This window comes from Temnothorax curvispinosus, unplaced genomic scaffold (genome assembly GCF_003070985.1).
Source record: "Temnothorax curvispinosus isolate PA1 unplaced genomic scaffold, ASM307098v1 QBEX01004775.1, whole genome shotgun sequence".
Lineage (NCBI taxonomy): Eukaryota > Metazoa > Arthropoda > Insecta > Hymenoptera > Formicidae > Temnothorax > Temnothorax curvispinosus.
The window spans coordinates 614,608-637,956 of NW_020214555.1; the positions used below are offsets into that span (position 1 = coordinate 614,608).

The following is a 23,349-nucleotide window of genomic DNA, read 5'->3' on the forward strand; positions in this document are numbered from 1 at the left end:
AGTCGCTGTATTTGATTCTATCCACATATGTGCAGTCTACACGACTACTGGTAGACAAAATGGAATGGTCTGATAAAAAATGTTTAAAATTAATTAGTGATTATGAGCAGAAAAGATTATTATATACGGGACGCTAAAAATCCCGAACATTATAACAATTAAAAAAATGCATATTTATATTTACAATCGTATTTTTAACGTTGCAATATATATTATAAATTTATTGCGTATTTATCATAGATTTAGAGTATGTTTGTGCAATATTAAATATAGTTGGTACCACTCTAAATATAGTTTTATGGTTTGAAAAGGAATTAAGCTTTGAATACAAGAAAATAATAAAAGCACGCATATGTATACACATATTTAGTCGTCTTTTCCTGTTCTCATACTTTTTTTATAAGAAGAAATAAGTAAAGAACTCGAATGTGATAGTGACATGTGCAAAAAAAAGATGACGACATTATTGGCATCTCTGCAAAGAGAAAAAGCAAAAATAAAAAAAGTATGGAAACAGGAAAAGGTGAGTGAATATATGTATATGTGTTTTTATTATTTTTCTGTATTCAAAACTTAATTTCTTTTCAAACCATAAAACAAAATTTAGAATTAATATTGCATAAACATACTCTAAACCTGTTGTGATAAATACGCAATAAATTTATAATATATATATTGCAATGTTAAAAAATACGATTGTAAATATAAATATGCATTTTGCATACATGTATTAAGAATTTATATAAATTTTATTATAAATTTCAATACAAGATTTGACTTCAAAAAATTTTAACTTATGTTCGCGGTTCGCGATGGAGTTCGATTTGAGGTTCGTCTGCAAGTTCTGCTCGAGGCTCGGTTCGGGACTCGGTTCGCGGTTTGGCTCGATAATGTGGACCCTGCTTTACGGAGGGGAATCCGCGTCGGATTGTATTCCGCATACACACCGACTGAAATCGATATTCTTCGCAAGGTCGTGCCGCAACAAAACGAGCGGAACAATGCATCACGCGGCATACTCCCGCCGGGGTATCGGAATAGCAGGTAAAACTGCTCGCGATTTAATACACCTTACGATACTGTGTACGCGCGTATATTGTTGCTCCTCGGTGAATCCTCTTCCTCGGAATAAAGGACACTGAGCTTCCTTTCAATAATAATACGTTCGCGAAATATAGAAATAATATGAAAAATATGATATCGGTTTGCAATTAAGAATTCAATAGATTTCTTAATAAAAGAACCGTCGTTAAATAACAATAAGGCATAATAATCCCCTTAATAAATCGTAATCCGGCGAGAAGGTGACGAAAGGAGGGAGAGAAGACTGTAGCGAGGGGTAGTCGAAGTCAAGAATTGCAATCGTATGTAAGTATTATCATGTAAAGGAGGTTTCGAAGTAAACCGCAAATCGGTTGCCCAGATCAGCATCGATATTGCTTTGCAATAATTCATTAGCGTGATTGTTTGGGTGGATCAGAAGTACGGGAGAACCTCCTTCTTTCTGCGCTTATTCTCTTTTCTCTCCCTCTCTCTCTTTCTCTCTCTTCTCAGAAGAAAAGAGAAGTGGAGATGTCATAAGGATCTGTAGTTCACCCTGCCGTTCGAGATGAGATTCCGTGCATAATCCAATAAATTTCCCTCCTTCCAGCTTGATCCTTTTGTCTTCGTCTCGCTTCTTTCCCTCAAGAAGCGGTAACGCGCTCAGCATACTGTGCTGCACGAGCCACGAAGAGCTCATCGCCGCTTCGAGGTGGCAACAGTGTTGGCGGGAAAGTTATTCGACCGCTTGCCACTAAATCATTCCCCGCGGACTCCTGCTTTATTATCCTCCGTCTCGCTTCCACCTATGCTGGGCCCCATAGCGCTCTGGTTCTTTGTCTCTGTCTCTCTTTCTCTTTTTCCATCTCTCTCCTTCTTTCCTTCTCGCTTTCCGCACCTCTTCTAGTCCCTTCCTTTCATAGCCCTACCGTTAGTACGTCGAATAGATGCGTTACTTATCTTGGAAAAATCGCGATGGACGCGCGCACTCGCGCCGGGCACGCAGGGGATGTTGTTGCAAATTAGGGTTCTATTATGGTAATTCTCACACGCGCATTCTCGGGACAGCAGGTTTAAATCGACTGCGAGGCTCTTTGAGGATATTAATAACGCTAGTTTATTAACGCACGGCGCGTATTATGGGACGAGTCGTAATATTTTATAGCACTCGCATGTGTTCCCTATCGCCATACCTTTCCCCCTCCCCAGTGCACTATCGACTATATATACCAATAAAATACACGTGTTATACGCCGACTGATATAACGCGCGACGTATATACTTAAATATAACATAATGCGATCGCGCTATAATTTCGTTGCTCCTCATTATAACCCGTTCGTTTATGACGCTTATCAGATCGGAGCGGAGTAATGACAAATGCCGACGAATACGCGCGCTCGATTTATCGGCTTTCAGAAGCCTTCCTCTAGTCCGCCTATTGCGATCCGCTGGCGATCCGCCTACGTAGAAAGGAATATTTTCTCCGCGCGCGAACCGCCCCGACCTCCTTAATTGTAGCTCAAGATTGCAATCTTGTTCTTTCGACGCGCCCTCTCCCTACGATTCTCACGATTCTCGTACATTGTTTCCGAGTGGAATATTATTGCCTTGGCAGATAGCAAATTTAATTTCTTCCCGCGCGCATTCTTCTTACCTCATTCACCGAACCGTCATCAGACTTGCAATTAATTGTAAGAAAAAAGACATTGTGGAGAGAAAAACGTAACGCAACTCTGTGAGGAAAGGACGCGTGGTTCTGCCCATATTATTAATAGCGTATGATTAGAGAGATTTCACGTACAGTTCATTTTGCTTTCAACACTGTGCCAGAACGAATAATCGCTTAATTTACTACGAAATGCGGAACGTTTCTCCACTACCGCCACACCGCGAGATAAACGCAAGCGGTGATTCGCGTTAATCATTTTCCTCGTTATAGTTTCGCGAATGATCCGGTCGCCTTTATCGGCGACAAATCGACCGTGTGCGCGTCATAACGGAGTGATCGATCATCGCGGCTCGCCGATCACGATCCCGATCTCGCGATTCCACGTTCCCGTTCAACATGGGCGGAACGGTTCCCTCCCGAGTACTCGGATCACGGCTAGATGGCTGGCGCGATACCTCGAACGCGAGAAGAAACTTTAAACTGTCATTAAAGCAACTCGGTCTGGGTTAAGGGGTTCATTACCGGTCGGGATTCGCGTCTCAGTTTCTTCTCGCGTCGAGTTCCCCGCGAGACGACTACCACTATGCTCCGCGCAAATTACGTCTCGTGCCGGTATAAATTTACGAGTTCCTTTTCTCTTTCTCTCTCCCATCTGTCTCGTTTTCCTCCCCGACTTAATCCACGTTCGACCGATTGGCCGCGGCGGCAATTACCCGATCGGCCCGACGATCGTAATCTGTCGATCGGGTGGCATTATCGATACTCGCTGCCCTCAAAAATTGGAAATCGCTCGCCTCGTGTCCACAGGACGACTTGCGGTTGCGTTACGCGCCATATTTAAAACGCGTGATAAATCATCGAATGATACCTGTATTGCGCCGCCCGAAGGAAAGCGCTATTTAAGTTGCAATTCAGGGTGAGAAGTCTTATTGTTCGAGTATTCACGTTAAGACGAGAACCTGTTCATCAATGCGAAATGTATATCTATCATAAGTCAAATGTCCGACATAGACTTTAACATTTGATACATATGCATAAAACGAAAGAGAAAGAATCGCATAAAAAAACGACTACGTACTCTCTAAAAGTCGAAGAGTGATGCACTTTGAGTGATTATAGCCCCTGTGAGAAAGAATAAAATTGCGCTGCATAAGTTGGAGTGAAATCGCACTCCATTTGATTGAAAGGGCACTCTTTTCGCGTGCAGTAGATCAGTGTCCATAGGAATTATTTGTCACTCTACAATATTGGGTAGACACTCTGTTAAAGTACTTAATTTTTATCAGTCAATCTTTAGTGAATCGTGATTCACTACAGATTTAGAGTGAGATTGTATCACTCCGGTAGAGTGGCCGCTCTAAAAATTTGAGTGAAAAATTCACTCCTACCTTATGAGTGCCCACATTTAGTCAAATCAGAATGACAAACCTCTCTTTTGGAATAACTATCGCAATCACTCTAATATATTAGTAGCGAAATCATTCCATGAGATTTAGAAAATATGAATGTATAATTCAAACTTTACCAGTTTCTCTTACGATCATTTCTCTCACAAAAACCGAGGGGGGGGGATGATGATTGTCAAAATAAAGGACACTCCGACTGAGACGTATTCTCTGAGAGAACAATCTGCCAACGAGATGCGTTCGCGAGGCGGGGAAAAAATGGGGAGGCATTTTCGTTAACGACCGTATGGGAATCTCGTAACTTGTATTACATCGTGAGGTGGGGTAGGTGGCGATGAATCGTCGCATAAATCACACACGCTGGAAGCACAGAGGCGTCCATCACCGCCCCCACGTTCGTCCGTTTCGTTCGCTCGTCCGTCCGTCCGTCCGTTCGTCGCGGTAACGTCTTCGGGTCCTCCTCCGGGAGGGCAGGGAAAGGAAAGGTTCGCTCGCAAATTAGTCACTGGAGCCCAGATTACGAATGGACCACCTTCCCGGCAATCCGCGAGTATCCCGTTTCAGGAACGCCGGGCGAAATTAAACAAAGTGCTTCGCCCGGCGTTCCGCCTTCGTGGGTAGATTCCGCCTTCGGGGAGGCGCGACGACGTCGCGTCCTTCGTCATCGTGTCGTTTTGTTGCGGCGAGAAAAAAAAGAATCGCGGAACGAACAAATGGGATCGATAAATTTCAACGGGGAGTCATTCATCGCGGAAATGATCTTCGGCGAAGACTGTGAACGGGCTTGGACGCTTTCTCGTTACACATTCGATTTCGAATTTTTTTCTTATCGGATAGTTAATTATTAACGTTAAATTATTTCGCTTCTGAAAACTCCAAATCTTCTCGTAATCTATCTTTTTGACGATTTTACGAACCACTCATTATCGCGATTGTAAAACATATTTGTATTTTTACTATATCGTCTGAAGAATGAAGAATGTGATGAGTAAAGGACCGCGGTGAAGTGACGGATCTCCATTTCTATCGTCCTTCTAAAACAGAGTTATACGATGAATTGCAAATATACGTCGATTTGCAGAGATTTACACGCAAAAACGTACATAATACACCCAAAAAAAAATATTCTGCAGTTTAGCGGTTCCTGGTTCATGCTAGAGGATTTTCCTCTGAAATAGGGCCTTAAGAAGATGTTTTAAACTGTAGAGGAATATCCTCTAATCATGAGACTCTAGATTCAAGATTGTGCAATCCTCTTAATATTAGAGGACATTGATTTCCGATATTCACCCGAAATAAATAAAAAAAATTATTTATTTTGAAATTTTATTACTATTTTATAACTAAATTTGTTTCTTAAGATGTAGTCTATAATTATAAATATTTTTTGTATTGGAAAAAACACTTACCTTGGTGGGATCGAACTCGGGACCTCTGGATCGTGAGCCAACTGCCTTACATGGTAGACCACTTCTTAATTTGATGTAAGTGTTATATATTGTCTACATAACCAGCGGAAATATATAATTTTCCAAAAATCATCTTAATAAACAAATTCAGTTTAAAAAGAGTAATAAAATTTTGAATTGGATATAAGATATATGATATAATATTTCTTAATGTCGGGTGAATGTCAGAAACCAGTGCCGGCTTATTATGAAATTTTGTGTTCGTAAATATATTTATGAAAATAATATGTTTATAAAGTTAAAACGTTAAAACATTCTTATCAAATCCTTACAAGGGCCTCAATAGACAAAAATAAGAAAACGTTTCTTATGGCATCCCTAATAAATAATGATCGGGACCTTATCCGGTTAGCCCTAATAAATAAGTATTTATGAAGTTAAAACATCCTTATCAAATCCTTACAAGGACCTTATTAGATAAAAATAAGGAAACCTTTCTTATGGAATCCCTAATAAATAATGATAGGGACCTCATCAGGTTAAAATAAGGAAATCTTTCTTATGGCATCCCTAATATATAACTAATGATCGAGGACTTATGTTATATAAGGCCATTCTTAATAAAGACAACAGGCAATAGGAACAGGGAATAAAAATCAGAAATCAATGTATATAAATGCAGAATAAACAGTGACACAGGCAATAGACACAGGAGTTTCCGTCACGTTGGAAATTATGTGTCTATTGCCTGTTGCCAACAAATCATAACATTCGAATATTTTAGGTTGTAATTAACGATTTTTTATTATTTCCTGTTCCTATTGCCTGTTGCCTGGCATTGTGCAAGGGGCTGAACTTTCTACACGGGCGTCTCGTGTGGTAGCGTACGCATCGCGTAGCTAATAAGACGATCGTCTTTTAACTTTAACGCGCGCGCCGCAAATATCTAGCATATCCTCTTATTTTAAGAGGCTAATAGTAGAATTTACTGTAGAGGAATTTACTCTTGATTATAGCTTACGCATCCACTCATTTATAAAGTAATACGTATTACTTAAAGAAGGATATTCTTCATATAATGTTTTTTTGCTTAGAGGAACTGCTAAGAGGAATTCCCCACTTATCGGCAGAATATTTTTTTTTGGGTGTATGTCTCAATTCACGTTGGAATTTATTTTAATGTTAACCTTGAATTATCTTTGTTGCAGGTGGAAGCTACCGATTCCGATTGTGGTGTAAACGCGATGGTCAATTACACCCTGGCCGGCGGTCAGCTGGAGAACGAACAGTTCCTGGTGCGCAGTGATACGGGGGATATTTGCGTCCGATCGCCTCTGGACAGAGAAACAGTGCCTTATCTGGAACTGCCTGTCATTGCCACCGATAGAGGTTTGTGCCACTTTTCTTTTTATTGTCTGACTATTAAATTATATATCGATCTTGAAAAGAGACTTCATGATACGTATCTATAGTTTTAGCTGAATAGTCGCGACTTGATTAATTATTAGATACTGTTTCTGATATTTCTATCTTTATTATTGTTTACAATTTTCTGCTAATTTATACAATCGATAAGTATTAATGGTACCATGTTAGAATCGAAATATTTTCCTTAAAGGAACAGAATATCCTCAGATACTGATCTCTTCGTTATTATTTGACATTAAGTATCGCAGTCGTGAATTTTTTCGTCCTCGGAACTTGTACCTAAACGCTTAACAACCTCAGCCATTGCAATTCGAAAGCCGTTGCAATAATTCGGCTCGATCGCGAGATCTCTCACGCCATCGCGATCTCTCGTTCCGACGACATAAGAACAATGCTCGACTCCGCTATTCGCGTGCAAGCCTCATGTACACGCACGGGCGTCGATAAGAGTTAGCGAGACAAGCGGGAACAAGTGGAAACGGCCGCCCCGCGCGCCGGAGAGCGGAGACACGCGCGTAGAAACTCGCGGCTCGGAAAAACGCGTAGAGAAACAAAGCGACGCGACGCGGAGAGGAGGAAGCCGGGGCCCCGGCTATCGGCCCGACGAGATCTAGTAGCTCTGTAATAGGGTGTATGATTTATGTCGATGGTAGGCTCCGCGGCCATTTTCAACGCAGCGGCTCGCGGTCGCCTTATGAGAAAGGACAACGACTGAAGGTCCATTGATCCATGGGGCTACCGTGTGCCAACGGCCATTGCGCTTACCGTTCCCGCGCGGCGCGACGCGGCGGCGCTCCAGGAAAGAGGACGCAAAGACGGCGGAGTAGCATCCGAGAAGGAAAATGTTAACCGGTGGTTAAGAAATGAAAAAAAAAGGCCGAATAAGGGAACGTTGCTATTGTCGACGTTATGCTGTTTTGCAAACAGGGACGAATGCATTCTCGCTCGTAATTGTCGCTCGTTATCGATACGATTGTTCGCCGTGCAACGGCAACGTCGGCGACACTATCCGACAGACAATAGAATCGGCCGGATATGACAGGCACCGGCATACCAGGGAGCGACCGCGAGTACCGTCGCGAAGTGATTTATACCACCTGTTGACAAACGCGACGGTCATCCCAGTATGAAACCGAAAAGCAAGAGGGAACATTTCTGCGACGGACTTGTTCTGCCGCAAAACGGAAGTGTGACAGCTTCGCGATAATAAATAAATCTCATCTCCCCACGAGATATGTACAACACGCGCGCACAATCGTGCGCGCTTGAGCATATTATATCTTAGCCAGAGTCCGGCGCGCGGAAATGATTACAAATACCTTCCGGCGATTCGCACGTCCTCGCGCGTCCTAGCGCTTCCTCATGGCGCCGCGCCGCGCGCGCACACGCAGCCTGAGACTCATTAATCCTCCTCCTCGCCTCTTATTTTTACACCGGCGATTAATTCTTCTTATTGCCCCGCCAGTAATTCGCGCGGAGAAAATCATTTTGGCGCAACGGCAGTAAAGCGAATCGCGAGCCACCGTGAACCGCGCGGCGGGCCAGGTGCGCATGATTTATACCACCTGTTGACGGTCGCTACGCGGACGACGACAACGAGGAGAGTTGCCTCTCCCTGTCCCCTTGCCCTTGCGTTGCGGTAGTTTCGCCGCTGTCAGGAGGTGCAAAGAGGCGCCGTATATCGTCGTCGATGTTTATCGGCGGGAAACGCGGGATGATAAGCAAACCACAGCGGGATTTTATCGCGCTAATAGCGCTGGATAATGCCGTGCGCGTTCGCGGCGATAATTATTACCTGCGCGCTCAGGATCAAGGCGGAGATCCGCGAAAGGCGTCTGCTTATATACGGATTTTCTTGCGCGAGTTATTTTGCCCGAGAAGACCGCGAAGACGAGAGCGGATGCGGAATCGGTGCTAAACGCGAGACGCCGCACCGGCGCGGCCGGACTCCTCGCGGGTTGTTAGATGATAATCACTTGGAGCAGTTGATGGATAATATATTTAGAACGATTTTCTGTTAATTATCGGTGCTAACTAAAAGATTAAAATATTAATGAATTAAAATTTTCCTATGTCTTATTTATACGTAGCTCGGAGGACGAGTGTATGCTATTCCGATCAACTTAATCATGTTACTGTAAATTACAGGGGAAACAGATAGCATTGTAAACTCGCGATATGTAATCAAACCCTGGTGAAAAACGTCCTCTCAACGCATTTGCTGTGCGATGTGATTACCGATATCATCCGGCACGTACATCCGAACTGGATTCTCCACCAAGCGAGAGAACGGTCTTTAATGCGGCGGAATCTCCACTCGGCATCGATTACGTGCGAGCACGATATCTTAATGTAATTTCCACGTTAATCTCCCGAGCGAAGTCTTCCGTGTAGTCGCTGTCGTGCCGGGATTTTATCGTTCGTCTGCGATTTATTATCGTGTCGATGGAAAAAATAATCGAAGGTGCTGTACTTCCCTTTTCTCGAAATCTCGATATCGCGTTTCTGCCTCGCAGTTCTCCTGTACACAGGTACAGAAACGTAAATAAGGAAGGCACGTCCAAAGGGATGCACGTTCCGGAGCTACGCCGGGAGGTGACTTTATTGGCACCAGCGTCATAAATCTCCGTTCAACTCCCACCGACTGTCATTGTCCGCGCCGTTTTTGCGCTTATTTATATCACCCTCTCGACTCCCGCCGCGTTACTGCGCATAATCTCGGATACGTGTCACTCGCACGAGCTTTCAGCTCGCACTTTGTAACATATCCCGGAATTAACGTGCGCGCGCGTTTGTGCTCGGTATATTAATGGGACGTCTTATTTCGCCCGTAAGAAAAAAAAAGGAATGAATTAAGAGGCACGGTGGTGTCTTGCGCCAAGTACGCGCGCAGCGAGTTACGACTTTACGCGAAGGGCAAAATGTACGTGTACGATTTAAGGAAAAATCGTTTCTCGATCTTGGATTGTATGTGAAAAAAAGATATTAGAGATAGTAAAAGAAGAATCCTAATTAACCGCGCGTTGTGAAACTCATTCCTCGCCCGGACGTAATTTGGCTGTGTAAGGTTGAGCACCGCCGCACCTACCGGCCGCATAAATCTCTCCTGCCCCCCCCCCCCTCGTATCCCCCGCCGCACGAATCCCGAAAAGAACTCATCCCGACGATCGACCGCGTGAAATTAAAAGGGCCGGACTGCAGCGGGCACGAAAATATCAGACAACGTGCATTAAAATGCCGTTGAACTATCCCCAGGAAGTCGGTATATCCGTTCGTACCTGGGTGCGTTCCTCGTCTTCCGTATCGAACGCGAAAGCGCGTAATCAATTTTTTTGCCTCCTCAAGAAAGAAGAGAGAGAGAGAGAGAGAGAGAGAGAAAAAACGCTATAAGTGCGTTATTTGATCTGTGGGGAGCGCCTGTGTCCAACAATTAAGAATTGACCGTTGTTAGGGACACGCAATAAACTTTTTCGATAAGTTTCACGAATTGACCGTGTCCGCGTTCTGAAGATCGATGCTTTTTCGATGCTTTGATGTTTCACGAACGAATCAGAGACTTCGTTTCTCCACGTACCGGAGGAGGGAACCGGGGATCGAGGGACGGGTTCTTGACGCATGACTCCAATGACACTCGCACCTATAAATCTCCTCCGCGCTCGGAGAGAGCTCCGCGCGGCCGAGTCCATACATTACTATGAATTACGGTTGTAAACCGTTTAAACATCGGATTACCCGTTTTACATACTGTCTTTGATATTAACACTTGCGTCGCGTATCGCCTAAATCCGAGGCGGCGACCAGCAACTCGTGGTATCCCGTCGTGATTTCTCGCTAGCGTTGCGTCGTGAAAATGCGTATATTATAGAGAGATAGAATTTGCAGATAATCTCCGATTAATTTCAACGACGATATGGTTTAGAAATATAGTTGCGGCAGACCACTGACGGGAGGTAGAGGACTCTTGCAAGTTTATAATCCTTGAGTTCTACATCGTGGGACAACTACACTTGTATAGTATTGAACGATCGCGTTCATCACTGCCCATATAGAAGAGCGAATTGCGGAAGTACGGGGATAGTGGTGTAATCGCCTCTCCCACAATGCAGTAGTCATTATCGCGCGTAGCTTACGGGTCAATCGATGTATCAGCGGAGCAATTACCCCACGGGGGCCCGCGATGCTCCTAAAAGAGCGCGGTCATTTGAGAGGACTCCATAAGCTTCTCACGTCTGAAATATTACCATGAGCGGCGCATTACCCTGCGCGCGCGCGCGCGGAGGGGTTAAGAGAGGAGCTCACGTCGACGCACACGTGCTCACGTGTGTCCGAATAAAACGACGGGAGCGGGGCGGGAGAGATACTGACCGAGGGAAAGGATGCTGAAAGAAGAACGGAAGGAGAGCGAGATGGGACGAGATGAAAACCCGATGAACGGAGAGAGCGAGAAAAGGTTCTCCGGCGGCTGATTGGGTCCGAGAAAAGGCCGCGGGAACGGGACGCTCGTGATTTATGCAGACCGGCTTCGGGCGCGTCGCCGTAGATTCGTTCTCTACGCCGGCTAATACCCCGACATTATTTGGCTCGATAAGAGGATTTCGGCCGGGAATGAAATAAACATAATGTGCTCTCTCTTGGTCGCGCACCTCTCGCCTCCGCGCGCGCATATTGTGGACCATTCGCGGCCCTCCAGCGAGTACTCGAGTTCAGCGCTGCTCAACTCCGCTTGATTCCGATAAAATTAATTACAGATTATAAATCAGTATTGTAAAATCGGCTAAAACGTGACAGTTGAAAATTCAACATTCTTTCATTTTTATGAGAAATTCGATGACTTTCTTGCTACGCGCGTTCGATATCTTATCTTTTTTTATAACCATTAGTTGTGTAACTATATCCATAACGCATATATATATCTAATAATACGCTGTATTCTATTTGCAGGGGGATTGAGTACGATAGCGATCGTGCGCATCCAGGTGACGGACGTGAACGACAACCGGCCGATTTTCAAGCCGCAGCAGTACAACGTGACCCTGCGCAGCGACGGCGTGATGTACAATCCGATCTTGAAGGTGGTGGCGACCGATCTCGACGCCGGCTTCTTCGGTCAGGTCGCCTATCGCATCACCAGCGGCAACGAGGGCGGGGTCTTCGAAATCAATCGCGATACCGGCGAGATGAGGGTGTCACGGTCAAATCTGCTGTCGCGCTCACCGTTGTATCAAATCAACGTCACGGCGACGGACGCGGCCGGCCTGAGGAGCATCGTCGACGCCGAGGTCAAGATCACCGTCTCCTCCGCGGGGCACAGAATCGCCACTTGCGAGAAACCGTGCTACACCGTCACGGTCAAGGAGAATATCTCGCAAAACACCGCTATCGACGGCATGAAGAACACCGCGACAGCGTCATCTTCGTCAACGGGTGAGTCGATTCACCTTTGTACTAACATAAGCCTTTTCATTGGCCGGCCGTTGTGTCTTGCATCATCACTCATGTAACATCGAACACGAGAATACTGTGACTGACGGCGAATAACGGATTTTACACCGCGAAAATTTTATATTTATACATATATGAGTGATTTACAATATTTACATGTATATCGGCATTATCTTGATAATTTTCACGCGTTATATTCGTATATATACCTTGTATATATTTTCATTGTGTTTTACTTGCGTTGCATTTGCATTACTTGTACTTGGAAAACTTTGAAGCTATTTTCGCTCAATGTTGCAATGGCGCAGAGTCATTTGCGACGTTTGCGTAAGGGCACTCGTATGCCTGGAGTTAATCTGTCGGGTCTTTTAGAACGAAGGGGTATACGATTCTCGAACCGGCGAATGCCTCGGAAACGTATTCCACGCGCGGCGTTACCGCGTTAGCATAGTCGCGTCACGAGTAAAACGCCGAGGACTCCGCGAACGCCTACGTGTGTGCATACGTGCACGTGGACGGTACATTCAGGCACGATGCGCACGGACCTAAAAGCCGAAGCACATCACGAATGAAGATACCCATTCCGCCTTCCCTTCTCTTTAATACGAGATCGAGCGAAGCGGGTAGTGACGCACCGAACGCCGCGATATATTTTCGCACGCTACTTAGGAGTATTCGCGTTTTACGCAGCGCCGAAAATACGACGGCAATGTAGGTCGAAGGAAAAAATTCCGCAGGATGAAATGAATTTAGTGAAGGATAGGGGCTCTCAGCGGAGAAGAAGGAATTTCGAATTTGAGCGAACAGGTGGCCGTCGAAAGAAGGAGAGAAATGGGATTCGCTCAGCAGGGGGAGGCTGAGATCGTGGACGACGATGAGATGGAGAAGGAGGAGCAGGGAGAGGAGGAGAAAGAGAGACGAAGGAGGATTGAGCACCGGTAAGGTCGCGGACGGGTGGGTGGATTGCTCCATGCCGATACACCGAGACACGGGGTGGAGAGGAGGGCGGCCGATCGAGGGGCGGGGAGGGGGAGGGGGAGACAGAGAGCAAAAGAGAGGAGAAGTACGTATCCGTGTTTCCACACTGGTGGTACATCCGATGCAAGATACGGCGCGTCACGACCCGCGCGCTCGCCGCGCCGTATACGCCGATGCGCCGTGTAAACTGTCCCGCACGGTATCGAGCGGCACGGCGCGGTACGTTATACGCCCGGGAACGCCGAATAGTTTACACGGTGGTGCCTTACCGGTGGTCGTATTGTTCGCCCCGGCGTTGCCCGTATATGCAGCCTGTTGCATATCAATGCGCGAAGGCTGTATTTCCCTCGCCAAGCGACGACGTGGATCTCTCTCCCTCTTCTTCCTTTTTTTCCCTCTCTCATCTTCTATTCCTCTTCGTCATTCTTTCTTCTCGGGGAGTTAAAAAGCATCCTGACCCTGTGCGACGTGCGGTTTCGACTCGTGGTCTTGGTACCTCGTATCACTCGTACCTTGATTCCCCGTCTCATATCTTCCTCTTCCGTAGGTCTCCCTCGTAGGAACGTTTAATCGCGATCAGGAGACGCACTTCTCGAATTTCTCATATTCGTGTCAATAAATTGTGACGAGTTCTGTGATGCGAGATGTATTTCTAACGCATTCCTTAATTCAGAATTATCTTTCTTCATTTTCGTAATTTTTATTTTAAGAAGTCAAATGTAGCCCGCGCAACTTTCTTATACACACACAGGACATTCTTATATACTTCCGTTCCGCGCAATGTCGGTTTAAAAGTCTGTACCCTTTAAGACTCGAGCATAAAATGTAAAACATACAACGAAACGCGCGCGCGCGGCGAGATACCTTATACATGACACGAAACAACTGAGCACCGTCTCAGACACCGCGCATTCAAAGTTGTTCTTCCGGCATCGGCGCGATCGGCCGGTCGCTCGATCGGACGGTCGGTTTCAGAACCCGACTTCCAATCGGCCACGCGTCCGGCCGCCGTATAGAACCAGTTCGCGCAGAAGAACGCGACCTGACACTCAGGCCCGCAATATTTGACACACGGCAGCCAATCAGATTATCAGATTAAAGTTGAACGGGGCCCGGCGATCGTCGGCACAGGTGCGGTTTGTTTCGGCTGTACCGGAGAGAGAGAGAAAGAGGAATCTCGCGAGCGCGCATTGACGTGCACCGGCGATTCGCGCTACCATTTTGCGACACCTGTTTTACTAAGCCGGACCGGGTCCGGACAAAGCGGGACAAATGACAAACTCCGCGCTTTGAGTTTAGATTTCGATTAGATCAATGCTGTTGACCGATCGGATTTTAGCAAATATATAGCAAACAAAGTGAGATTTTCGTGTTACAGAACGTTTTAGTTTTAGATATTATCATTATATGCTGATGTCGATATGTAAATTATATTCGAGCTGTTGATCAATCTCGTTGATAAACGTAAGAATTATCATCCAGTCAAAGTTTCCGACTCGTGAATGGACTCGTTGCCCATTAACCGAATTAACTTTAATTAGTTCGTTTCATTCGGCGCGACGCGACACTTGCCGAGAGATGCCCAATCAGATTAGCAAATCTAGTCCACCGTTGATGTAAATCGAGTATCCAGAGACAGAGACCGGCTACCACTTTACGATCACCTGTTCCGGTCAAGCAGACTTTGCGCGCAAACGTTCCTAGCGAATTCCGAAAAAACCATGATCGTTAAAGGGGTGATGGCCGACAAAAGAGCGATCGTTTCGCCGATGCTTTGGAACTGTTAAAATCAACGTAGACGAACTCCTTATTGGGAAGCAGTCGTTCGTTTCGTGGACGGCCGGCTGTCCCGATCCTTCCATAAAACCTGGCGACAAAGTGAGGAACGCGCTTCATTTTACGGTCGAGTTTATGGCACTTGAGGGGGGGACGAAGGGGAGAATCAACCCGCCGTAATCGCGTCGAGTAGAGAAGACCGGTCTTATCTTATCTGCGAAATGAACGGCCGCTCTTAGCCTCGCGTCGAGACCGATCTTCTGCTAAGGGAAGAGGGGAGGGTGTCTAGAAATCGTGATGACGCGGATTCGAAGGTTGAAAAGTTGGAAACGGACTCGTGACACGAAATTGGCGGCGATCGAGCGAAATTACCGGTTACTGGAAACGCTTGACTTCGTTTCGCTAGGAATCTTGTGGCACACACAGAAGGTCTCGCGACGCGAGAATACAAACGGTGATTGACACGTAGGTCGCCGGTAGAAAGTACGGGACCAGTGACATTGAGACGGGTCACGTTATGAAATCGGCGCACGACGAGCCAGTCAATTGGTACACTCGCCCGAGGTAGTTTGCTCTCTCTCGCCGGGGCTTCCCGCGAAAGCTCGGCGCAAACAACACAAAACAAGACGGCCGTTGTTGAACATCAGTTTTGCAACACGCGGAAGAGAGGCGATAACGACGGTAACAAGCGTCTTCGTTAGAAGGCCAAGGCGCAATCGGCAACCGCTCATCAGAAAGTCGCGCCGTTCTCCATCTCTCTTTCTCTCGCGAATTTCCTTGCCGCGCTCGATTATGCACCTCGTTGGTGATCCGCGAAAAGAGTCTCGGCAAGTGACGTCGAGCGTGTTATGTGCGCGCGCATTCGCATATAGTTAGATTCCCATAGTTAGCGCGGTGTAACAAGATAATATCTTTTGTCAGTCAAACATTATTTTGCAGTATTATTTCGCTCATATTCATCGCAAGTTTTCTTGAGAAAGGTTGGAAATATGTAAAATAAAAATATAAATAAAACTTTCGCGCATCATTTACCGCGCTTGGTTCTTATTATAGTTAGCCCGTTTTCTATATTCGTGCGGTTTTTTTTAGTATATACTTATTTAATTAAAGAGCGATAATTAGAGCGAGTAACGCAGAGTGAATTTCGAGGTGTTAATCTCACCTCGACACTCTTGGATCGAGTATTTCGTACTTTTCGGAACCTGGCATTCTCGTCGAAAGAATGCGCGCTTCTCGAGTGCCGGTCTTGGGAAGACGCGAGAGAGCCGAACCAAGGAGATCGGAACGGAGCGGAGCGAAAGAGAAGGATGTGAACGCGAAAGAAGGAAGAGACGGAAAGAGGAGGAGAAGGTGGACCGTCGTCGTCGCCGAGGTCGCATAAATCGTCGTGAGTCGGATTCCGGGCAGCCGAACGCAAGCCGCCATTGTCCGAGACTTTTTGCCCCTTTTTCCCTACCAAGAGGGGGGGCTGCCGCTGCGGAGCTCTGCACTCTTTGCATATGCTTTAAATATCGCCGCTCCGCGCGTTCGCTTTGAGGGCTCCCAGTACCACTCTCCTCTCCTTTCCTCTCTTGTGCGCGAAGAAAAGACAGCGCGCGCGCGGGACGTCCGAGGGGCGCAGGGGGGGTGAGAGTAGGAGGAATGAAAGATGAGGAACGTCGAGAGAGGAACCCGAAGTTCGCTGACTGTCGGACTCCTCTTACCGCAATTGGAGGATTGCATTAGATGCATCGCGCGGCATCTGCGATTTGTATCCCACGCTGCTTCGAGAGCGTCAGCGTGATCTCGTATCGAGGCGACATAAAATAAGTAGTTTCTCGAATTTACGACGGGACGTAGCCAAGCCTTCTTCTTATCAGTCCTATAGCGTCGTTTCGTTCGCAAATTTAACTGTCCGAATTTCCTCTAGGTAATGATGCAAAAAGTTAATAAAAAAAAGTAAGGTCGAGAGACGAGAGAGAATCGACATTTTGGAAACTACTCTAACCAAACAACTTCTAATCTTATCCGCGCGACACATCGTCCGTCTTTAACGAATTTAACGATGACACCATAAAGATCAACGCCGCGGGGCGCTGGCAAGTCGTTTAAGACTGGTCATAAAGATATATCCGGATATAACGCGTGAAACGATCTGGCTGTAATGTCCCGGAATAGGGTATAATCCGCCACTCTCGTCGATGATCAAATCGTAAGAAATGCTCCGTCCGAGTTAATGATGCGATATTTCGCCACTTACCCCTTCTTTATTAATTATTATTGCCGGTGTATCGCGCGATAATATCATTCCGTAATGTCCAATTCCCCGAGCAAATATTCGGCGAACGAACGCGCATCGAATTCGTCAGTTCGAAGTACACATTCCTTCGACGAACGCGATCCAAAGCACGTCTCGTCGTGACGCGCGTCACCCCCTTTTCTTCGCCACTGAACTTCGCCGTCGCGTTTCTCTTCTTCGTCCTTGTCTCGATCCCTAATGGATCTCTTTTCTTTTCCTATTATCTCTCTCTCTCTCTCTTTTTCTTTTTTCCTCTCTTTTCACTTTTTGGTTACTCTCTCGTGCACGTCGTGCTTTCGCTGGACTTGCAAATTTCGCGCGGCAATCGCTTCTTTGGAATCCACGGCGAGCACGGCTGGCGGGGCCCCCGCAGAAAAGAGGGGGCCCGACCTAAACCCGCGCCGAGAAGATTCGCGGATCGAGATAGCGCGGTCGCTGCCACACGCCGGGACGACGAATGCTCGCGGTCTGATTTGCGTAACGTTCCCGGAATTTCATCCGCGACGCCGTATCCCGCAGGCCTCTTTCTCCGACCACTCTTCGACTTCGAAGTTCGAGCGTACTAATCCTGTCACGGGGGTCCCCCCAGGTCCCCCTCACGGATCGTTCTTCCTGTACTTCATTCTTCGCACACACACGCGCAGTCGTTGTTCGCCGCTGCTGCTGCTGCTGCTGCCAGGGTCCGATTGTTATTTAAAATTATGCGCGCCATTAATTCAGCACGCCATCGCCTTTGTCCCCGAGGTTTTAATTAGTTTCTTTCGCGCATGTCCGAGCGAAGTCAAGGAGTACAAAGTTACGCGTGGTGTACACATAATTAATTCGCTCTGTCGCCGGCTTTATATCCGATGTTTTCATTACTTCGCTCTTGAGTATGGCTGCCATGAAAAATAAATTTTTTTGGCGAATGGGTCACAATTATCATTTTGTGTTATCTGCAATTGTATTTATGTATTGCTAACGAAGTGTCAACAGTTTATCTTAATTCCTGCAGGTTTGAGTCTTCCGCACGATAATTTATATCATTCTTTTTTATAGTGGTTGTTGATTGCTGCACGCAAATCATTCATTTATCATACCAGCGGCGGCATTCATTTATTAACAATAAATGTTATAGTCAACTTTCTGCAAACTCTATTAAAGAAAATTTCTCGTCTATCTCTGATCTTAAATGAATATCATCGGAATCTCCATTGACATCCCGAATGCCATTTATATCCCATCGGAACTTGCTTTTCAAGCGTGCGTGTCTCTCTCCGCGCTTCTTTCCTCTCTGAATTTATTTTATCATTGTTCACCACATTGTTGTTACCTCCGGGAGCGTTAGTCCCGCAAAATTGCTGCAGCGACCATTGTTACTTAGGTCGCGATTCCGAGTTCCCTCCGCCGAGAGAGGGAATCTCGGAAAAGCGTGCCTTTGAACGTATTCTACCGCGGAGGTCGTTCGCAGATCAGTGGAATTCGCAGATGCTTGCGAGATACACCGTGCTGCGCAGGTACGCCTCGCTATCTCGACCGTAGAAGCGCGCATTTGCGCGCGTGCACACGAACACACGCATGCACACACGGAGATACGCGCCATGCCGCTTGCACATCGTCGCCTCACCGCAATCGTTTTCAATCCCGGTGCTGCAAGCCGCAGCACCGGGGTAAAAAGGAGCAGCCGGCATCGTAGAAATCTCAACCGTGCTGCAACCGACGTTATAACTTTCCGATCCAGCAATCGCATGGTTCTCTCGTCTTTTCCGGTATTCGCGTGCCGTTCAATTTAAACGCTATAGTGTGCGGTTAATCGGGACGGGTTCTATTCTACATTTCTGTTCTATATTCTAATCACGCATACCTCTTATCGATATACCTACCCGTTCATATCGAGATCTCTTAGAGCCGAGGATGGCGAAATAGAATTTTCTAATATCTTTGCGAGCTACCTGTTCGCCGTTTATCCATGTTGCAAGGTTGCAACTCGCCTCATCGGCGTACAAGATCAGCAAGGTTCGCCACGAGGGGCTGACTGGCCTCTCCGGCGATATTCCTTCTTCCAGCTCGTCGAAAAGCTGCGCATCGATTATCAAGATCGTTCGCGTGCTGCATACGTTAGAACTCGAAATCACTCGCAACGCAAATCCTTCGAATATACTCTTTCCCTCGTATTCGCCTCGCTGCCATATATCGTTGGAATTCACAGATGTTTCATAGTTGCATGAAACATGAATCGCGCGGATGGATCTTCGCGGTGAAACTGCGACTTCAACGTTGATTCTCGCTCGCATGAATGCGGGGGACCGCGATCACCCCAATTGTTTTCCAATCCCACATCACAATCACGACGAGAAGGCGACCGAGACGTGAAAATCGCGATTCTGTATTTCAACATTTCCACGAGTAAATGCGTATTGACCTGCAATATTGACCGAACCGCGGAATTTTACTTTATTTCTTTCGCAAGAATTTAATTTCGTTCGCGTTTAAGGGGATGCTGGAGACAGGTCTGTTTTACCACGAAATTTTCAGACACACAAATCTTTTGATTGATTTCACCGAATTAAAAATTTTTTGTCCAGAATTAAAGTATGGACGATAACGAAGACGGCAGGCACCAATTGCGTATGAAAAACGAAAAAAAATTAGAAAATTACATTTTGATTTTCGATTCTGCGGTCGACTCATGACAACATTTGCTGCAGATAAAAGTTTTAGACTGTGTACGTATACAAAAACTTTGCAGCCGTCACGGAAATACAATAAAGAAGAATCCTGTGCTTGCAGAAATGAGCTGCGAGCTTTAGTATAAGAGAAAAGTATGTTAGAAAATTTCATATGCACATGTTACGCGTCTCCCCGAATTCAGCCAAAAACTCTGCGCTCTGTATGTATGTAAGAATCGGTGAGCACTTCTTTATCGACGCTGGTCGAGTTTGCCTGTGCTCTGTATGTATATGTAAGAATCGGTGAGCACTTCTTTATCGACGCTGATCGAGTTCGCCCGCGACTCCAGCATCCCCTTAATGGAACGCTATTAGAATAATCGCCGTCTTCTTGATTTGCCCCGTAGTGATTGAGAAGTACTGGTTGTGGGACATCCTGTAGATACGCTGATAACAACGTATCGAGCTGGTACGAGAGAAACGTTACGAGAGGGTGAAGAGGAGATAGAGTGGGATTCTCGACTCTCCGTATTCCCCGTGTTTCTCTCCGCGTCTTCTATGATGCGCCTCCACGGCTCTTATCTCGCGCTTCGTTATCGCCGTTTACCATCGCACGAAGCTGTGTACGGAGTCTCCCCTGCGCGCGCCCTTGCGTGTGTGTGTGTACGTGCAGCCGTGCATACATATCTTTTTCCCGCTCTTTCTACAGAACCTTCGACGATCCGATCCCTCGAGCGGCTCCGCTACGTCTGGAATTTCGTCGGGCCGGCTGCGGGAGAATTATCGTGGTGTAATCCTAGATGAGATTGTCCCGACAGAAAAGAAACGAAAGGGGGTGCCGGAGGTGCGCGATAGGAGCGCATGTCGATGCTCCGCGAGCGGCGATCTCACCGCCGCGGCCGGTCTTTTAGCCGGCAACATTACTCTGTGCAATCCGGTCTTATTGCGAATCCCCGGATCGTGTGCCACTCTCGATTTACCTCATACTCGCGAATCGTTCAAGCGCTTCAATAATAGTACACAGGTACTCTAACCCTTTGATACCTCCTCGACACACGACATGGATTTCGTTCTTTATATATGTATAGATAACATCGCATCTCGAAAATATCAAAATTTATTTTTTCTTTTCATGCGCAGCATTTTCGGAGATAACGTCTGTCTGTGCCTTTCTCGGTCGCGAAGGTATTTCTCGCAATTCTCGCGAACAGCGTCATTATTTAGACTAGCCAACGTCGATGAATCTGATTTTAATTTATTTTTACGTCGCTGGAAGCCAGGCGGCATTATATTGTCACTGTCCATTGTCTTGTCTGTCTCGCTTGGACCGCACGTCCTGGACCCATCCTACTATCTCTCCGGTTCTTCGTCCGGTTACTCGCCGGACGTACACTCGACCATTTAGCCGCGTCTTCACTCAGGGATGTTTAATGCATGTATAAAGCTCTATTCGTTTGTTCAGACGGTCCGACGCGCGCGCGTTTCTTGAGCTATTGTACACCGCGTGCACTCACGCACATCGTGGTCAATTATTTGCCCTGGCACAACAAACCCCCCTCGTTGGTTACGCGTGTTTTCTTCAGCGTCGCGAACTCTTTAGCTGGACGCGTCTAAACCTCTCCGTTGGCGCCGTTTCGTCCGAATTATGGTTACCCGAATTATTATCAGAACAAATTGCAGAAACATTTACATACGTTGCATGGATTATATGCGTCTTTATTTGCGTAACACCTTAGAGACATGGTATCGTAATGTCCGATGAGAGAGGGAGGGACTGGGAGGGACGAATATAGCTGCGAGCGGATAAATATGCCTCGCTGCGGGAGACAGATCTGGACGACATGCTAAACAAGCAGACAGACGTGTCCGTAAGACGGATATGATCGGTTAGACGATCAATAGACCGAAGTGTCAATAGGCATATCATACATCCTTCAATCGATCCGCTCAAACGCGTTCTAACTCTCTGCGAGAGGCCGCACGAGAGAGAGACGTGCGATCTGAAAAGTAAAAGGGCCAACCCGGTTCACGTGCCGTAGATTGAGCGTTTTAAATTTCTTGCCAGTTTTCAATTACACGCGCGCCGTGTAAGAAATGGCCGTCCTCCCATTAACGAATATCATTCCGGCCGAGGGGATCGCCGCGCGACCTCGATGTTTAACGTCTCGCGGGGCACCGGTGCGGCCGCGCTACGGGACGCCGATATAGCCGTAAACGGGCGAACCGACATTCGAAACGCGAGAGCGGGGCAGCCCGGCGGCTCGGATCGAAGGAGACGGAAGGATAGAGATGCGGTCTCGGGAGGTTCGTGATGGAGGTTCGTGGTAAGAAGAAGAGTGAACGCGAGCGCGAGCGCGGAGGAAAGAGGGACGAGCCGGGACCTCCGTCAACGACAACATACCACCGCCACGGTATCGCTTCTTCATCGCATTCGTCGCGTCGCTCGACGCTACCACGACCCGCGGCTAATCATCATTATTTAAGTATGAGATCGTTTTTCGCTACGCGACGGCGCGCGGTAGCGGCTACGGCGAGTGGCGAGCTCGTGGGGGCACGTATCGATCCTCGACAGCGTCCACCCCGGCGCCTCCGTGACGATCGCGTCGAGATTTCAGGGCGTTCCTTCGTCAGACGAGTCTCCGTACCGAATTCTTTCTTTAATTTGCACTTTTCAAGGTTCAATCTTTTTTTTTATTAACTCGACTAAGTGGCAAAAATATAAATAAAATTACCTAAATAGAAGGCAAATTTGAAAAACTGCAAGGGGTGTCTCGTGTGACAATTACAATTCTTTCTTATTATGAAGATGCACGTGTTCGGTCGAAGGTTCACATGCATGATCTCTAGCACTAAATTGACATGTCACACGTGCGAATCTCCTGATTGGGAGACTGATTAAACTCGGCAATAAGACCGAGATAGGAGGTTAGAAGGGAAGGTTCACTAGGAAAATATTTATAAATATACATGACACTTTAAACAGAAATAATAACTCTGTCATACCGAGTTAAGATTCTCTGTCTTTTTTTTTAAGTTGATGGTATTATTTTGTTTCTTCATAAAAAACATCTCAGCAATCTCTCTTATCCTCGTATTACTTTCTTTATGGAACATTTTAGGTGTTGTCCAATTAAAGTTGTGGTTGTTACATAACCGGTGTTTGCTCAAAACCGAGAGATTATTAACGTTTTTTGATATCATTACGGTGCTCTTTTATCCTAGTTTCCAAGTATTGTTTTGTCTGCCCTATATACGAAATGTCACAGTTGTC

General features: G+C 46.5%; 1 protein-coding gene across 1 annotated transcript in view; it reads left to right on the plus strand.

Annotated features, from left to right (window-relative positions):
* The first annotated feature begins 454 nt into the window (after positions 1 to 454).
* Positions 455 to 23,349, plus strand: part of LOC112454063 (protein dachsous) — a 51,668-nt gene continuing 28,773 nt past the window's right edge. The window contains exons 1-3 of the mRNA XM_025015252.1: positions 455 to 523; positions 6,737 to 6,917; positions 11,898 to 12,380. Coding sequence (XP_024871020.1) covers positions 455 to 523; positions 6,737 to 6,917; positions 11,898 to 12,380 — 733 coding nt within the window. The remainder of the gene's footprint in view (positions 524 to 6,736; positions 6,918 to 11,897; positions 12,381 to 23,349) is intronic.